At 31.6% G+C, this 19,835-nt stretch overlaps 1 protein-coding gene across 3 annotated transcripts in view; it reads right to left on the bottom strand.

Moving 5' to 3' along the window:
- Positions 1-19,835, bottom strand: part of CSMD3 (CUB and Sushi multiple domains 3) — a 1,202,189-nt gene that overhangs the window by 102,354 nt on the left and 1,080,000 nt on the right. For all 3 annotated transcript variants that reach the window (XM_045896021.3, XM_045896023.3, XM_045896024.3), the window contains 5 exons: positions 12,947-13,065; positions 11,829-11,898; positions 7,223-7,339; positions 3,691-3,900; positions 351-539 (listed from right to left, as the gene is read on the bottom strand). In XM_045896021.3, the coding sequence (XP_045751977.1) occupies positions 351-539; positions 3,691-3,900; positions 7,223-7,339; positions 11,829-11,898; positions 12,947-13,065 (705 nt within the window). The remainder of the gene's footprint in view (positions 1-350; positions 540-3,690; positions 3,901-7,222; positions 7,340-11,828; positions 11,899-12,946; positions 13,066-19,835) is intronic.

Raw genomic sequence — 19,835 nt, 5'->3', positions numbered from 1 at the left:
GCCCAAATTCAGTAGCAATACCTGCATTAGTGACTTATGTAAGAATGACTATTAAACATAACTCCATGCACCCACCCAGACACACATACAGGAGAAGCTCTCAAGTGTTAATCAACTGTAGTCTCACTTCCAATGGAGAAGGTGAAAATTCCTGCCAATAATGGTAGAATCAGTTATTCATTTGGGGGCCTTAAGGATTTTGATCTGGGTACTAACTATAATTCTCATCTGAAAGAAAGACTATATATTTAGCATGCTATTTGAAGAAGAAGACAAAAAAGAGTGCCAAGACAAGAATTATTAAACACAGATGATACCAACTAAAACATAGCTTCGAGTTAGAAGCATACCTTCACACCTTGGAAGTGGATGATTCCAATTACGACTCACTCCATGAAGGCAAGTGAGAGCTGAATTCCCAATTAGTGTGTATCCAGGGAAACATTCAAATGAAATGGTTTGACCCACAGTAAAATCATTGCCAATTACAAAACCGTTTCGAAACGGGCGTGGATCAGGACAGCTTTGCAACTGATAGGCTGGAAAGGGAAAAAGAAAGATGTTTTACCCTTCTGAATATCAGAAAGACCACAGATAGGTACTATTTGCAACTTGCAAAATAGATGCAGTACTGCTTGTCATTGGTTATAAATAGCAATTCGGGTTTATAATAAGTGATGTTACTGGCAGTATGATATGAACTTCTTCTCGTGTCTATAATTTTCATATTTAAAATGTTAGTACAGTTCATAAAAATGCATTCAGTTTCTTATGCAATCTATCTAAATTATAAGGTTTAGTGAAAATATAAACTACTCTTAAAGCCACAATTTTAATCCAACATATTCTGATTCCTTTACATAGAGTACAGTTGCTTCCTGGTTACATTGCATGTATGCAGAATAAAATAAGCATATGTGTAAACCTAATTCTGAACCTTTTTAAATTTGTTTTTTACTATTTTTTCTCTAAAAGAAACTATAATATCCCTCTGTTGGGTTTCGCCAAATAAATTTAACAAATATAAAGTATTAGGAAACAAATTTCCTTCTAATACAGATTTTGTACTTCAGTTATGATATTTTTAGCTTAGTAGTGTAACTATGTGTTTATTTGTTCATATTCCTCTTGTTCCACATTCTGTGTGAAATCAAAGCTCCTGTTTTGTTTATCAATGTATACTAAAGGCCTTGTCCATTGCCTTTCATATAGAAGGTGCTTAATGAATATTGCTAAATAAATTTTGAAGCTATAAACTGGATATATATTCATATACTCATGCCAATATTATTAATATTTGGGACTTTGTGTTCAAGAATAGTAAAATTGTATTATCATTAATAAAATTTAAATTACCAGCAATCAGAGGCTATTTTGCTACTGATCATTAAATTCTAAATTCCCCAAATCAAAAAATTGCATTTGCAGTTGAATCAGTAACCCTAAGTTGTTTATTAAAATATAACTCCAATTTTTAAGCTAGATATTTCAGAATTAACAGCAATCCTTTTAAGATATTAAGTGATTTTTTCCTTATTCTATGTTTTTCATTTGAATTAATATTCCACACATACAAAAATATCAAAACCAAAGGCGTCATTCCAATTTAAGACAAATGTGTGTCATTTGATGATTAGGAGTTAAAATATATTATTCTATTAAACAAGCCCTTTCAAATTTTCATTCACATTTAAAATATTTTTTCCAGTTTTATTAAGATATAATTGACATACAGTGCTGCATGAATTTAAAGTCGACATGATGATTTGATTTCTATATATTGTGAAATGATTACCACAATAAGTGTAGTTAATTAGATAATTTTGAATACTCAGACAAATGTAAGATCCTGCAATAACTTCTACAGCATTTTACCCTCCTATGCTTTTAGTTTAATAAGGAAATATAGGAAATAGATTTTAAATTTTCACCCCATATCAGATACAATGCAGGACCTAACTGATTACCAGTAATAACATTAATTTTGGAAGCAAGTTTTCCAGTTGAAGGTCACACTTAATTGTATAATATGCATTTTTCCAAAATTCAGAAAGCTCTTAAAATCTAATGACAAAATCATCCAAAAGTAACACTGATTTTTTGAATCTGTATAAATTATTTCTCAAAAATGCCATTAGCTCAATGATATAAATGTGTAAAAGTGGAGTTTTAAAACACAGTATAATTCACAACTAATATCTAATGATCATTGTAACACATGTCAATAATGTCAATAATATTAATATTATATCAATAGCAGTAAAAACTCTGTATCTTTTATGCTTTTATTATATAAATAATCAATCTTCTTAAGGGCACATTGACTGAAAATGCAGTTAGTAAAGTTCAAATTCTAGTTATACATCATTCAAATAAGAGCATTATTTTGAAGGCAGAAGGAAAAAGAGGGAAGAAAAAAAGAAGATGAAGCCTGGTTTAAAGGAAATAGCAAGGTGCCTGGCATAGGGCCTGAACACCTGCTAGAGAAGGATTACAAATACAGCTCCACGTCTTCTAGCAGCAAATAAGAAACTTAATCTGTTGCCCAATTGTTTTAGAAATAATTAAATTCCTTGGGAACACGGTTGATTCTGTACTGAGAGGTGGCAGAAATCACTTCTATTTTATGTAGAGGATGATGTGTGATATTGTGCTCTTAAGTTATGTATGCACGCATACTGCAAATTGTAATTATTTTAGTTGGAAGTTATGATGTCTATTTTAACTACTCTTAAATTTCCTTTTGGGTATATGCTTTTATTCAGCAAATATTTATTGTGCTCTTACTGTTCTAGCACTTGGGATATATTGACAAATAAGACAAAGATGCCTGCTCTTGTGGAGCTCACATACAAAGCATCACAGACTCATAAAATCCTTTAATAATTATGGCAGAGATGTAATTGAATGTTAAGTTATTCTGATTAAAATCTGCAGTCATTGGAACTACACTGTATAAAATATCATAACTTTAAATGTTTAATTTTAAATCTTAGACATTTAAAATCTGAAATAACAATCATAAAAATAGCTAAAATGCACTAAATATTTACTAATGGTATACATCATGGCATATATTTTACATTAATTTCATCATATAAAGTTAAAAAATATATCTGGGAGGTAATATTACTAACTCTATCATGCAAATGAAGAAACGGAGTGGAGCTCTAGTCTATTTTAGATTGAATCTGAAGAGTCACCATTTGAGGCTGAGTCCAAACTATTTGAAAGGGATAAAAATCTTGTCAAAGTATTTATTTTATATTCTCATGGAACTAGAATGGAAGGAAAGAATGTCATATTATTCTACCATTATAAAGTAAAAGAAAATAATTTTATGCAGAATATATGAATACTGCAAAATATCTTTCAATACACTTATTTTAATAGAAGAGCAAAGATAAATCTTTGATATCCACTTTGCCTTGCCTTGGCTTGCTTAATTTAATTGTGTAGTAATACTAATTCAATCATTTTTTCATGGTTAGAATTTTCCAAGGCCTCAGAAAGACATCATTTCCCTAATACAGTTGCCTGAAAATTTCATTATTTAAAAAAAAATCTTCCTAATTGAGGCTTGCCTTGGTTTAGCCTTTCTAAAACACAATATAGAAAATACTTAGAATTAGATTGCTAATAGCTGATTTGGAGTTAAATGAGCTTCCACTTTTTTGTTATTCCTCTCACCTTGGTATACAATGTGGAACCCTTGTTTGTTCTGTGAATAGTCACTGTGAAAATACAAACTGGTTTCATGGGTTGTACTAAATAGGGAAGATGGTATTTGAGGACCACTAAGTCGGCCAATAACAGTACTAGTTTCTGAGGATCCACTTCTTACTTCCAAATAATCATGTATTGTTTCTGTAGAAAAATTGACAAACTGGAGATGTACACCTAAAGAAGAAAAGCAAAAAATACTACTTTACTGTTTTATCGAATTAAGTATGCACACATATATACACATACTCACATTAATGTAGTTATATATGATTCCATTTAGGTCAAGAGGCATACTCTCAAGGTCTGGGCCATGGGTTTGCTGTTTGCTAGGGCAACTAGTTCTGTCATAGTTCAAAGTAACCGAATACTGCTCTCAATTGCCCACTAGTTGTCATGTGGGAATCTCTTCCATTTTATTGTAATGTCACCATAACAAAATGAAACAAAAAAGTGGCTTTCTTGCTCTTTGATACCATTTAAAATTGGATTCAGCAATTTCTAGAGGTAAAAAAGTCATTCGGTAAATGTGTATTTTGTAGAAGTCCAATTTGAGGCCAAAATATGATTGCAAAGCTTTCATTTATTAACAATCAGATTCCACAATTACCTGAGAAATTAGTCATTCATCTATGGGGGATACATTAATTTCCCCAATATAATATTAGAGGCATGTAATTTATAAATGAGCTCTTTTACTACTTTATCAGAAGATAATGCTAGTTTTTATATAATCATCTCAATAAAATCTAGTGATCATTGCTACATGCTGTCATATTGTAATATAGTCTCAAAATTTATATAAACATAACTGAAATATGAGATAGTGAAATGTTTCTGGGATGGAAAAAATAAAATGGAAGCCTCATTGAGGTATATTTGCCTAATCTGATTAATATTCAATTTTAGTGAATTAGAGGGTTTTTTTTTTTTTTTTACAACTATCATTCTCCAAATTGTTAAGAATAAAATCTGGCATTTATTGTTTGCTAGACACTCTCTTAAGTGTTTATATATGCTATTTATTTAATGTTCACAGTTACTCATGAGAATAAAGAAACCAAGGCACAGAAAAGCTAAATAATTTAGCATATTATTTAGCTAAATTACACAATGACCTAAAAGCCCTGAAATTCAAACTCAGACACTCGGGCTCTGGGACTCTTGCTCTTAATAACTACACTGGAGTTCTCAACTAAAGTCACATTTTATTACTGGAAAAAAGAGTTCCACGAAAATTTTCTATGGGCAAATACATTTGGGAAACACTGAAAATAGGCTTTAAAATATTAATCAAGTTTCTGTACAATTATACAAATTTCTTAGAAATTTGAACATGCTATCCTAATACATGAGGCTCTAAGAATTGCGTATTTCTTTCTAAAAATTTCTCCTAAGCCTCCTTTTCACAAATTATCTTGTCAATAAGTGTTTTACACAATAAGAAAATACTTCCTTAATTTTTGATACGTAGTCAATCTTCTTTTCAAAAATTACAAAGTACTTTTTTGAAATATATTAGAACTAATTTTTGATTCAACCAAAACTCAAAGAAAACAATGGTATTATTTAAATGTAATCCAATCAGAAACAGTCTCTTATGTTTTCATTTCTAAAATAGAGATGTGTATTATTTCTAATTTTAATGAACTTGGTTTTAAAATCAAGAAAGTATTAATGAGAGGTAAGTTGAAAATTATATAATGACACTATTGAAAATATGTTTCATAATTTATTTTTATATAATTCAGTTAGGGATGCCTGGGTGGCTTAGCCAGGTAAGCTTCTGCCTTTGGCTCAGGTCATGATCCCAGGGTCCTGGGATCGAGTCCTGTGTCTGGCTCCTTGCTCACCAGAGAGCCTGCTTCTCCTTCTGCATGCCACTTTCCCTCCTTGTGCTCACTCTCTCTTTCTCTCTCTGACAAATAAATAAATAAAATCTTTAAAAAAATAAAATAATTCAGTTAGCTCCAAAGCAACATGGGATAAGCCCTCTTAAATGGCTGGTAAAAGACACATAAGAATAACCATACAGGTTCAAATCTCTTATTCATTTATATCAGTATCATTATTCAGTGAATGGACATAGAATTTGACTATAACTTCAAAGTAAGCACGTTTCCACGTAGTAACCAGAAACATCCTCACTAGGAAGTCCTCCAGCATCTTCTTTCTGTGGCTTCCTGTTTTCCCAAAACCTGAGACCAGTCAAACTGTATTCAGGTTTGTTGAGTTTCTTTAGTTTTTGTCTGCATCTTTCCATGTGTCACTCTGTTTACCAAGAATTTCTTTCCAGTTCCCCATAGACGACCCTCTTTGTTGGGCTGACTTTTACTTATCTACAAAGTCTACAATTTAGGAATCACTTCCTCTAGCAAGACTTTTCTGCATTTCCTGGATGAGGCTGGATGTCTGTACTAATTACAATCCTGTAATCTTTATTATAGTTTATTGCAATAGCATATTTGACTGTCTCCTCATCCTGACTGTAACTTTTCTGGGGAAAGGTACAAAGTCTGTTTCACTATGCATTTTATTCCCAGTTTGGCATAGTACTTGGAGTATAACACGCACTCAGTAAGGAATTGTCGAAACTAGTTTTCTGTGAATTTATGTAAAATATTTAATTATGTAAAATTATGTAAAGTACTTAAATACGAATTTTTATTCTGAGGCCACAGATGTTTTTGGGTAATGAGGTAGCAAATTCAGTCCTCAGTAAGTGATATAGTACATAATTTCTTAACTGCTCTAAATCCACCAGGTTTGTATGTGGTTCAGGAAGTCTACTCATCCTTATCTTCTGTAATTTAATAAATGTCTTTCTTCCATCTAGCGCTTCTACTTATGCATATACAGACCCATAGGATATGAAGCTGCAGGAGAATATATTAGTGTTAGAAAAGTGAGAAAGAATCCATGAAATGCTATATATATAATGCAGTATATCCAAGAAACTGGGAATTGTATTATTAAAATTAGAAAGTATTACATCTACATGTATTTAAACCCAACATTAGAAATTTTGTACTACTTTTCAAATGTAAAATCTTACTTATTTGCAATGAACATTAGATAATTTTAATAAATTATCAGAAAAAATTATATATGTACAACTTGGTTATAATAGGAGACTTCTAAAAATGATTATATATGAAAATCACATTGAATTTACTATTGCCACACACATCTAAATCAGACTAAATCCATACAAATCAACTGGAAAATATCAGAGAGTTATCTATCTACCTATCATCTAACTATGAAATCAGAAAAATGCCCATATCTTTTCAATTATCCTAGTATTTCAAGTGAAAGGTATTTGGTTTCAGCAACCAAATTTGGCTCAAGCAATCCAAATCTCACTCCTCAATTTATATAACTGTAGGCAATCCCAAAGTAAACTATAATTTGTGAGTTTTTACTAGACCTTGATATTTCTTTATAAGGATGCATTAATGATACTGAAAACTCTTTCACATGTTTTTACTATACATACCAAAACCTATGGGCAGCTTTATTGTCCACGTGCAATCTAAACTGCTAGGGTAGTTTCCAGGAAACCCAGGGCTGAGGATCACACCGCTGAAATCTGACATTGCACCACCACACTGAGCTACAAAATGAGAGGTCCCATGTAAGCCAGAGTAGTGGAATACTTTAATGTATCAAAAACAAATTGAAATCATTTCAAGTCTTAATCAAGTCTGAGTTAAAACTGATATAAATTTTAATATTGTCAACTCTCATTCACACCACACACTAGTAATCAAATATAATCAATTGACAATGCATTTTCTAAAATAGCTTAAAAAGACAACATACTTCCTTCCTCAGCAATAAGTGCAAGCTAAATCAATTATTGCACAGCGAGAAGTAGCTCATGTGTAGTGAATACAATCAAACAAGGAGCATTATGTCCTTTTCTACAGAGGGCAGTTTATTTCTTATCATAAGTACTTCTAGGAATGTTTTCATTCATTCCAAAGATGCCACAATTTAGAAAAAAAAAATCAAGGCAACAACATCCATTCTAAATACTGTATTCAAGAGGAAACCATTTTCCCAGCCATACCTCCTTCTTTTTGTGAGAAGGTTAAAGAATTTTAAGAAAAAGATTGGTTTCTATTGGTAATATGTGATGGATTCACATATCACACATGGGATATGGCTGCCCTTTATCCTAAAAGAATCTAGACAAAGACTACAGAAGTAAAAAACAAGTAAAAAGATGTACCCGGGTTTGAGAATTTAGGCATAATTTATAGATGTGCTTGTTCTGGAATCTCTATTATATTGATTTACTATTAATAAGTAAGCAAAAATTACAAGAACAGATAATTAGCCAAGTTCATGATTACAAAGAACTATTTAATCTATATTAAAGTAGTCACTGCATTTTAGAAGCTAATTCGTTCCTCTAAAAGTACATTTTTATTATTTCATCATAAAATACACATTTGTCAATTGTGGGGCGAAGAATCAAATGTCATGGTTGTGTATCAAGTTTGAAAATTACCTGTATATAACACTTACCTACAGTTACATTCATTTATTTCTTGTTAAGAGTAACAAAAGATAGATACACTTCAGACTGTATATCGTAAAAGCATATTCAGTAAAAATTTCATCAATGTTCTATATGATCTCAGTAACCTGTTTGACAACTATTTTTAACTATAAGAACTGAATGAATTATATCATCTTACCATTGTGTGTATATACATATATATATAATAATGTAGCAATCTTCATATAAACCTTTCTTTCCATTGAGATCTAAAGATATGCCTGTGCATTTTTCCATCCTTCTGAAATCTCAGCTCATCTACCCTTAAACCAGAGTAATTTTCAACATATAGGTACAATTAACGTTCAAAAATTACTTCTTCTAATATTTGACTGTTCACATATATACATCACAGAGTCTGATAATTAATGAGTGGTAGAGAAAATATTTTGGCCATTCAAAAATATTTTTAAATTTCTGACAAGACTGTATTGTAGGTTTGTTTTGCTTTATCCTGAACTTTGGGTAAAAGAGCACAAAGACTATCTTCTTCTCTCTTGCCTTCAAAATCTCATCTTTCACCCACTCATTGTCCCTCCAATTCTGCTACTTTCTATCTCTTCAGATATGACCTGAAAATCCTGTCCTCTGCATTGAGCACCTTTCTAGAGCTTAAATCCCAAAATCAGAGGAGAAAGAAGGAAAGAAAATGAAGAATAAAGAGATCATGAAGGAGAAAGAATGACAAGTAATGAAACACATAAAGAAGAACCCTCCAAATGCATCTGCCTTCAGCTCTGCATTCATGCTTGTTTTCTCAGTGTCTCTGTGATTTCATACACTCCTAGGTCTTTAATGGCTATTCTGTGTGTTCCACCTGCAGCTCTGTAATAGACTCTATTGTGCCCCTTTACACTCTTATTGTTAAGGACACAACTATAGCCTCCAAGATAAACACAACCATAGTCCTCTAAGATAAGATCATCTTTGATTGTTCCTTCTGATTTGTCTCTATTACCTAAAAATCTCAAGTGACTTTTCTTTCCATCCATCAGAATATCTGGCAGATTGTTTATTTTCCAATTCACAAGGCTATATAACCTGATGACTAGAGCTTTAAGACATTCTCTGAATCAGCCTCCCGCCTTCAGTTTCTCCTTATAATATGGCCATGATATCACTTCAAGTACTTTGTCTATCAAATACAGTACAAGTTATTGTCTAAAATCTATGAAATGCAAAAAAGTGAGTGAAAAAGAAATAAAAATGTCCTCTAATTTTACTCCCCATAGATAACCTATTTACCTTGGTGTATTTTTCTTCTGCAGAAAAATATATATATGTGTGTTTATACATATATGCCTATAATGAAAATAGGCTCATACTGTGAGTCATTTTAAGCCTTTTATACTTAACTATATATTGTAAGCTTTGGTCATATCATTAAATATTCCATTATTATGCAGATATAATTAATCTAGGTAAAATTCTAAGTAAACAAAAATGCATGAAAAAATGCTAAAAGACTTATAAATGTGTATCAAAAGACAAAAAAACTAAACTCGAATGAAAAAAAATAATTACACAAATTAGACTGTCAGGTTCCATGAAGCCATTTTAAATATCAAATTTTTGAAAATACAGTATGGAAAATTATTCTAAGTTAATGTCAAGAAAGAAAACATAATTTTAATATATATAATATATACATATATATTTACTTTATATTAATTTATTATATAAATATGTATAATTATATATATTTTAATTAATATTATATAAAATATGTATATTTTATATATATAAAATACATATACTGTAGAATCCTAAAACTTTATATTAATTTATTATATAAAATACATATAACTATATATAGTATATTTTTATAACTAATATTATATAAAATATATTATATATACACACTATAGAATCCCAAAAGTTTATGTTAATTTATTCATTAAGCAATATTTATTGTATGCTTGTTATGAGAACTGTTCCAGGCACTGAACCACAGACCTAAATTGTCTGTTTTTATATCAGCAGAATATATATGCTATTTATTTTGTTCTCTGTACCCTTTTATATTCCCAATTTTTTGTACTTAATTGGATACACACATAATTGGCATTGTCTGTATCTATAAATGTATATAAATATTTATATACATGTAATTTTATAATTGACATTATATACACTTGTAAATTATTTATGGCACCTAAAGAAATATACCTTTTAAAAAATACCATCCAATCTAAATTCTGAATGCTTTCAGTATCTTTTGCCAATTAAAAACATTCTTACTCCTAAACATTATTTTCCAATAGACTCAAAAAGAATAGTATGCATGGTATGTAGGCATTACAGACTGAATCGTCTTCCCACTATATTCATACATGAAAGCCCTAACCCACAATCTGGCTGTACGTGGAATTAGGGCCTCTAAGGAGGTAATTGAGGTTACAGGAAATTATAAGGGTAGAGCTCTAATCTAACAGTACCTGCTGTCCTTATAAGAAAAGACACCAGGGGCATTTGCACACAGGGAAAAGACCATGTGAAGATGCAGGGAGAAGGTGGCCATCTAAAAGCCAAGCAGAGAGACCTCAGAAGAAAACAACCCCACCAGCACCTTGATCTTGGATTTCTAGCTTCAGAACTGCAAGAAAACAAATTTCTATTGTCTAACCCACCCAGTCTGTGGTATTCTGTTATGGCAACCCAAGCAAACTAATACCATGGTTAAGTCATATAAATCACATCAATTCTTTTGCTTTTGCACATTTTCCTACTCAGAAAAGGCTACCTTCATCTATTGATCTTAATTACACTTACCATCCAAAACTGTAAATTGTATGGGCTGACTATGTTTCCCAATGGCTTGGGTTAACACCATCTTATCTTTCTGAAATTCTATCATGTAGTCAATGGTATAACTTAACACTGAATTACTCTCTTACTTCATGTCTTTTATTTCTACCACTCTAAATGGTAAATGAATGTTTTAAAGATAGGGATTATACATCATATTTCTTTTTCATACTCTGTATAGCCCAGGATATTAATAACTACATACAGATACCAGAAATGAGGAAGAGAAAAAAAATGAAAAAGTGGGTAGAAATAACTGGAGGCAGGATGAAGTTAGGGCAAAAATTGGATCCCATACTTTCTAAGATCCGAGTGCCATTTTGATATATTCCATATCTCAACTGCCTGTCACCAGTGAAGACATTTCATGGGGTGTCATGCTCTCTTTGGTAGACTCCAGATTCCTTATCTGTTTTGGCTCAATAGCAAGCAATAGGATATTTACTTATTTTCCTGATCTATGGATATTTCCATCATATAATACAGCGAAAAATTTCTAAGGATTGAAAAACGTAATACCTTTTCTCAATTTCTAAAGTCATTCATTGATATTGAAGTTTGAGGTTAAAAAAATTATAAAGATTTAAAATAAAAAAAAAGATGTGAAACATTTATCTCAAAATATCATTTCCATAAACCTGACAAAAGGCAAACTATATATTTCAGCCACATTATACACAGGGTGTATCTTTAAAATCTCATAAAGCTTATCAGTCCTTCAACTTACCCAAACAAATTGGGATTGGATAATTCCATCTTCTTACAGGTCCAGGCATACATGTAATGTGAGAATGACCCTACATAAAAAAGACACAGTTCAGTACACATTTTAAAAAGACTAAACATAGCATAGTGAATGGTCATTATAAAAATAAGCTTAAATATATATTATCATTTTTTATATTTTTAAAATTTTTACTGGAATTTTCAGCATGACTTTAAGAAAGGTAATTATATATGCTTGTGATAAAATGTAAAAAGTGACATGGTTCTGGTAGAAAAATTAAGATTCCTTATCACATCAGAATTGTGGTTTTTAAACTTAACATTTTTCTATTGAAACATGTTCTACTGGGATACTGCAATGATCATGAGAGTGAAATGACCACATATATAACAGTTTATAATAAATTGCTATAATATTCAAGGTGAAATAGGGTAAACAATACTTCATAAAAATATTAAAATGAGTCAGTTAAGATATATTAAATTGTAAACTGAAATACAAAGTCCAGAAATATCTGATTGTACTTCTGAGACTAATAATTTGTAATGCAACGTTAAAGACTATAAATCATTAATTTTTAATTTTGCTTTCTCTAAGGAATCTATTTACTTAACATATGAAATAGTTTCTCCCTCATTTTTTTTTCTCAGTTACTTAATAGGTCATTTCTTTAGGGAGATTTTTATGCAACCATTAACTTGAGACCCTCTAAAATATATTTATATTTGATTTTCATTAATTTCAAAAATTTATTATCATGGAAGTTTCATTTAATGCTTTAAGTAGCAAAAACAAAGTAGCACTTTGTTTTTATTTTCAAATTCTAAAGATCCAAGAGTTGAGTTGTTATATCCTATGTGAATAGAGAGAAAAATGTAAAGTGAAGATTAACTTTGATTCAAAAATAATTTTTGGTTACTTGCGAACAGCATATTTAGTTGGTTCTAGTAATTTCTCTCATGAATATGTTTTATGGATAAATTGAATAACTTTTGACTTAAGGCTACAGTATGCAGTTTGAATATTGTTTTAAAACTTTTGGATTATCAATCATTGCTCCACTAAAACATTCTGAAAAAACAATGCAAATCAAAACTATAATTTAAAAATAGCCTTACCTGTAGAGAATATCCTTGATCACACTGAAAGGATACCACATCACCAACCATATATCTGTCTCCAATTTTCATTCCACTGCTGGGAGTTTGTGGTTCGGGACAGGAGTCCAAACCAATTGCTGAGAATATTTAAAGATATTAGCATAAGTAACTTTCAAATAATGAATGCTTAAATTATGCATATTAAATTACCAAAATTTAATACTGGTATCATTAAAACTAGATTTTACATTGGGACATTAGGAATGTTCTGTGAATACTATTTAAGTGTGAACAAGATTTAACTGTAGTTGTTAAAAGCAATGTGCTTTGGAATTGTACCATAAAACTATTTCTTTGAATTTTCATGGCACCAACCGTTAAATAATGATGTGATTACACTTAAACTCTTTTCTAACTCACAGTTCTAAATGTCTTCTACTATAAAACATAAATTAAAAATTCCTAAAAAGAAAGTCCCTTAATAAAAAATAAAATAATAATTTATTGTGAGAGTAATATGAAATTATATTTGTAAAATATTCTTAATAAAATAACTAAAAAATTATTTGCTATTTTGTCCATATCACCGGGTTCCTTCTTTTTTCATACAAAAGGGGCTTTTTAATTTATGAGACATATTTTGAGGTACTTATTATATGTAAAATTTTTAAATGTATTTTTAAGTAAGATTTGTTCTCCAAATATATTATAATCAAAAAGGAGAAAAACATGTAGTTCATTGAGACCTGACAAGTTTAGGTGAAACTTGAAATCAGTTATTTCTGAAGGGGAGATAATTCTATAATTCAAAACACTTCCATTATTTTTACATTAACAATATATTTTTCAACATAGGAGAATAAAAGCATACTAAATATAAGTTGTTTTCCTAAAATGATGTACTTAAAGTCTGAAAAAATAGATTTTTTCACCAAAACATTTTTTTCAAACATGCGAATGTATTATTATTAAGAACTTGTTTTATCTTCAATAAAAACCAAGGCTTATTGTCCAATTCTTTCTAATTCATTTGAAGCTAACCTAATGCATATTTAAATTATGGGAGGAAGTAGTCACCACTCCAAAATCATTACATATGTTCATTTTATGAAAAAAATATTAAAAACTGAATCCTAAAGAATTAAAATACTTCAGACATTCTTTTACTCCTTGATATTTCCCTCTGATGGACGCTCTCATAGCACCACTTTCTACATACATTCCTTTTTGGTGCTTAACATAAACTAATAATGAATAAATAACTGTGTAATTAGTTTTTCAATATTTATTTCCCCTCTGAGAACAGAAACTCCTTAAGGGCAGCTTAGAGCACAGCATCTTAGGGAAGCATTCAATAAACATCAGTCGACTGGATGAATGAATAGTATGAAAAAGAACGTGAATCCCTATTTTGATAACTTCTTAGTATATGTCTAGCTCTGCAAATGGAAGATACTTTCTTTATCCAATAGTACAATGGTCAGAGTAGCTAAAAATCATTCCAAATTAGGTCATATTTAAGGATAGAAAATGATATAAAAGCACTAACTTGATAGATTTATGATTAGATCAGAAAGGAAGACCGTGAAGAAGAGTAACCTGGCCATTTGGGAATGCAATTGAGACAGCCCTAGAGGAGGTTAGGGAAGTCTATGGATTGGAGTTCCAACACATGAGCTTCAATTAGCTAGGTCTCTAACCATACATCATGCTCCATATTTCTCGATTTTTTTGTAATCTTGAATTTATGGACCTACGCAAGGTAAGTCACCATTAAATTGTGACTTACTTCTAACATTTTGAAGGGTTACTGTCTCACTTCCCCAGCTCGCTTTTGAGATCCAAGAAGTCAAAGAAACTGCCTTATTACTCGTTTTAATCCCATCTAATACCCAATCATTAGACTTACACATTTAATTTATCTGATTTCATAGAGCCCTTTTCAGGAATTAATGAGCATCCCAAAAAAGTGATTTATGATATAAACATTTATGTCTTACAAATTTCACCTTCCTTTGGTACAATCTTAGTGTTTTGGGAATCCTGAACAGTACATTTATTACTCTTTACCTAACTAAGGTCATTCTTGCAGTCATTCTTACTGAGAAGGCCAAATTTTATACGCATTCATTTTTCTTTTCTTTCTATCAAGTACTCCATTCAGGGTCATATACACAGAAAACTATTAATATTCACAAGTGGTGATTTCCTTTTCTGGGAGGAGGACAACTAAAACTAGGGTACAGTGATACTATAAAATATTGAGAGCCTCATTTTTAAGTGAGGTTTACACATAATATATACTGACATAGTAAAATATTTATAAAGTTTTAACTTTTAAAATGTGATATAAAACCCCTGGGGGTCCTGGGTGTCAGAATCAGTTGAGCATCAGACTCTTGGTTTTGGCTCAAGTCATGATCTCAGGGTTGTGAGATAGAGCCTGCATTGGGTTGGGTGTGGAGCCTGCTTAAGATTCTCCCTCTCCCTCTGCCTCTCCCTTCCATCTCTTTCTCTCTCCCACCCTCTACCTCTCTAAAAAAAATTTTTTAAAATAAATAAATAGATAAATAAACTTGGAGTGATTAAATGACAATATTAAAGTAGCTAGATTTATTGTGGTGATTATTCATAATGTATATAAATGTTGAATCACTATGTTGCACATCTGAAATTAATATAATCTTTTATGTCAACTACACTTCAATTTAAAAACTTTTTAAAAAGTCTTCCTTAAGAATTATTTTCACTTCTTCATAAGTAACAAAATCAATAGGTTATTTGTAAGAATTAACAAAGAAAAAGAATTTTTGTAAAAATGTTGCAAAGGATTCTCTCCTGATTAACCAAAACAATCAAAATATTGAGTCATTTTCAGCTTAATTAGTGTCAATTTTGTTGTTGGCAATCAAAGATATGCTCTGGGTGAATTTTTTTAATGGGAATTGGATCAATTAATCTGCTGTTGTAGCCAAAAACAAACAGAAATGAGTCTAGGGACAAATCCATATCAAAAATTGCATAGAGTTATGTCTGCTGTCAAATTACTGCAGGCAGTTACACTGAATGAAAATACTGAAACCTCAGTTCTTCACATTTCCAACATTTATTTATAACCATTTATTTATAACCAAAAACTGTTCTTTCCAATTCTGTTCACAAGGCAATCAATCTGCAATAGAAAATGTTCTCAATCATATCATTTATATCTGATCATTCTGATTATATATATACATATACATATATTACTTTTCTGTATTCCATAATGATTTTAATGAGTCTTTGATGCTTTGAAAGAGGCAGAAAGGCAAAAGAAGAAAGCTTAATTACTGTTAAGATTCCCGGTAACATTGTTTTGTAAAAGGTAAACCTCCTTCACAAATTCAACATTACAATCTACGTATTCGGTGATGAGCAATAATAAGGAGGGCACGTGAAGTGATGAGCACTGGGTGTTATACACAACTCATGAATCATTGAACTCTATATCAAAAACTAGTGATGTACTATATGTTGACTAATTGAATTTAAATAAAAAAAACAACCTATCTATAAATTTATTGAAAATAAAGACCAAAATATTGCATCTGTATACATGAAAGAAAGGAACAGGAATTGAATCATGTGTCTTTGCACAGAGGTTGTATTCAATAATAGTGAAGATATTATTATTTTAAATATATTGCTGGTCTTCAATTTTAAATTTTTCTCTAAATAAGGGATTCAAGATAACCATTATTTCTTTTTTTAAGATTTATTTATTTATTTTAGAGAGAGAGAGAGAGCACAAGCAAGCTGAGGGAAGGGCAGAGGGAGAGAGAGAATCCTGAAGTGGACTTTGTACTGAGCACAGAGCTGAAATGGGGCTCAATCTGTGGACACTGAGATCATAACCTGAGCCAAACCAAGAGCCAGCCACTTAACCAACTGCGCCACTTAGGTGCCCCAGGATAATTATTATTTCTATCTTATTGTTACATATAAGGGTTTTTTTAAGATTTATTTATTATTTATTTTTAGAGAGAGAGAGAGTGAGCATGGGGAAGGGGCAGAGGGAGAGAGAGAGAGAATCCTCAAGCAGATTCCTTGCTGAGCATGGAGCCTGGCCCGGGGTGCAATCCCAGAACCCCAAGATCATGACCTGAGAGGAAATCAAGAGCCAGCTGCTTAACAGACTGAGCCACCCAGGCGCCCCCATATGAGGGTTTTTTTTTTCAAATATTTATTTATTTGATAGAGAGTGAGAGAGAGCACAAGTGTGGGGGCAGAGGGGCAGATGGGGCAGGAGAAGCAGGCTCCCCACTGAGCAGAGAGATTGACATGGGGCTCCATCCCAGGACCCTGGGATCATGGCTTGAGCCTAAGGCAGACGCTTAACCGACTGAGCCACCCAGGCGCCCCTTGGGTTTTTAAAATATACTAGAATTACCATTTGGCATTCCACATTTATCATTATAAGATAACAGTTTGAAAAGAAAAACAGAGAAGCAGGTGATAATGAAAGGGTGAATTCAATATGAGCTGGTCTACTAGTTTGAGAGAAAACTCCAAAGGCAAGCACACAGACTTTTTGCTGGTATACTGTATCTTGAAATGAATTAATTAACCTAATAAACAAATATTTGTCAAATACCTATTATGTAACATGTAACTTGAATATTTGTAGGTTTTTTTCAGAAAGAACAGTTCTGACTTAATAGTCACTGATGGGCAACAGTGGTTTAGGAATATGTTGTGGTGCAGATTTAGCTCACATTTACCTTGATCCTTAAATTTTTACTTACTCTACTTGTTCCTACCTCAATTAACATTTAATTTAGCATTACTGTGAATAATTAAATGAATATTCAGTAATAGAAACTACTTCCCAAATTTTAGTCTACAGTTTAATGCTAAGTTAAATGATAAAATGTTAAATAGAATCTGATATCATAAGCAATTATTGTGCACCTATTGTGTACTCTGTATCATGTTACCTGCCAGAAATGCAAAGATTGATTAGCGATATAAGCAACTATGCTCTAAAGAAACTCTTGATGAAGCAGGAGAAGGGACTGGTTTAAAAGATTACAGGTAGTGGAACAATCACAGTAAATGAAGGTCATCCTTTGTTAAAATAATTATTTCATAAAGAATAACCCTACTATAAAAGTATTTTGTTGCATGTATAGCCCTTAATTCTTGGCTCATTTAAATGATACGATTTTGACTGCAGTGATATTTGTTTGTTATAAATCAAGGAAATTGGACTTTTTTTCTGCCATATGTATTAAAATTTTCCCCCTAAAAAAGTCAGCTGTATTTACTATGTGGACAATTTTTTGCACCAGACAGAAGTTTATTCTGTTTAGATGAATGGCTGGTTTGGATTCTCATGGCCACTTTATGAATTCTGGGTTCGAGGACAGTTAAGAAGTCCTTTCTTGCTCTAAAATAATAAAGTTATTATTGTTTTCTTCTAAAAAAAAAAAGAATAACCTTACTAAAAAAAGTAGCAGCAAACCAGAAAACGGACTCTTTTTTTTAAAGATTTTATTTGTTTATGAGAGAGAGAGCACGCAAGCAGGAGAAAGAGCAGAGGGAGAGGGACAAGCAGACTCTGAGCTGAGTGCAGAGCCTGACTTGGGGCTGGATTTCATGACCCTGAGAAACCAAGAGTCTGACACTTAACTGACTGAGCCACCCAGACACCCCAGAAAGCAGACTCTTAACAACAGAGAACAAACTGAGAGTTACTGGAGGGGCAGTGGATGGGAGGATAGGTTAAATGGGTGATGGTATTAAGGAGGGCATTTGTTGTAATGAGTATTGGATGTCGTATTGTTAAGTGATGAATCACTAATTCTACACCTGGAACTAATATTACACTGTATGTTAACTAATTGGAATTTAAATACAAACTTGAAAAAGAAAAGACATTGGAAATGGATTATTAAAAAAAAAATAACCCTACTAAAAAATTATATATTTTACCAACTCATAATAATGAGGGGTGAGTGTGATGTCCTGGCAGACAAGGCGACGTGAAATGAATGAAATTTTAAGTGATTTTTCCTTCTTTTATGGAAAAGAAGGGGAGTAGTTTTCCCCAAAACACACTATAGTGTTTTGGGAAAGGCATCGAGAAATGAAACTGAAAGGGAGACAGGGTATACACTGTGAACCGTTTTATCTTCTTAACCAACGTAGGAAATTGTATTTTCTTTCTGTGGGTAATGAAGAAAAATTTCAGTTATTAAGAACACGACCTTGATCTGCATCTTGGCTCCACTAGTTTCTTGATCTTTTTGGTAAAGTCGGAAATGATTTCTGTGCCTCAGTTCCCTCACCTATTAAATGGGATGCAAAGATACTGACTTCATAGGAATATTGCAATGCTTAACGAAAACAAGATATACATAATGCTTAGAATAGAGGCAGGGACATAGTAACTAACATTATTTAGTGGTTTTAAACATTGAAGTGAGGTTGTCATTTAGCATTCTAGATAAAGGACATTTTTTCTGTTGTCATGAGAGTATGTTTCTCTATGTTTAAGATCAATAGGTTTTACATACAGACTCTAGGATTATAAAGAAAATATGTAAAAAGTTATATAAAGTGCCAAGAACTTAAGTACCTTTAAGTTTGTGGTTGACCCAAAATGAAAAGCTTCTATAGAAGCTAAAATGTTATTGGTTTAACTGGGAGAAAAACCAAGAGACCAGGAGCGATGATATTAGATCAAGATACAGCTAGAGAAAGTTTAAGAATACAAAACTACAATGTTTCCAGAATTCAGAAACTTAGGCTGAAACTATTTCTAAGTCAACACCACAAAGAGGTAAAAAGTCAATGAGATGATCATAAAATAAATTTTCATTAAAAGAAAACTAATGGCCTTATAGGATTAAGGAGTGAGATGTGT

Source organism: Mirounga angustirostris, unplaced genomic scaffold (genome assembly GCF_029215605.1).
Source record: "Mirounga angustirostris isolate CCGP_5_RB_7025 unplaced genomic scaffold, mMirAng1.0.hap1 SCAF_4, whole genome shotgun sequence".
NCBI classification, from domain to species: Eukaryota; Metazoa; Chordata; class Mammalia; order Carnivora; family Phocidae; genus Mirounga; species Mirounga angustirostris.
The sequence above is the reverse complement of the archived record's forward strand: the minus strand, read 5'-3'. Positions and strand labels throughout refer to the sequence as shown.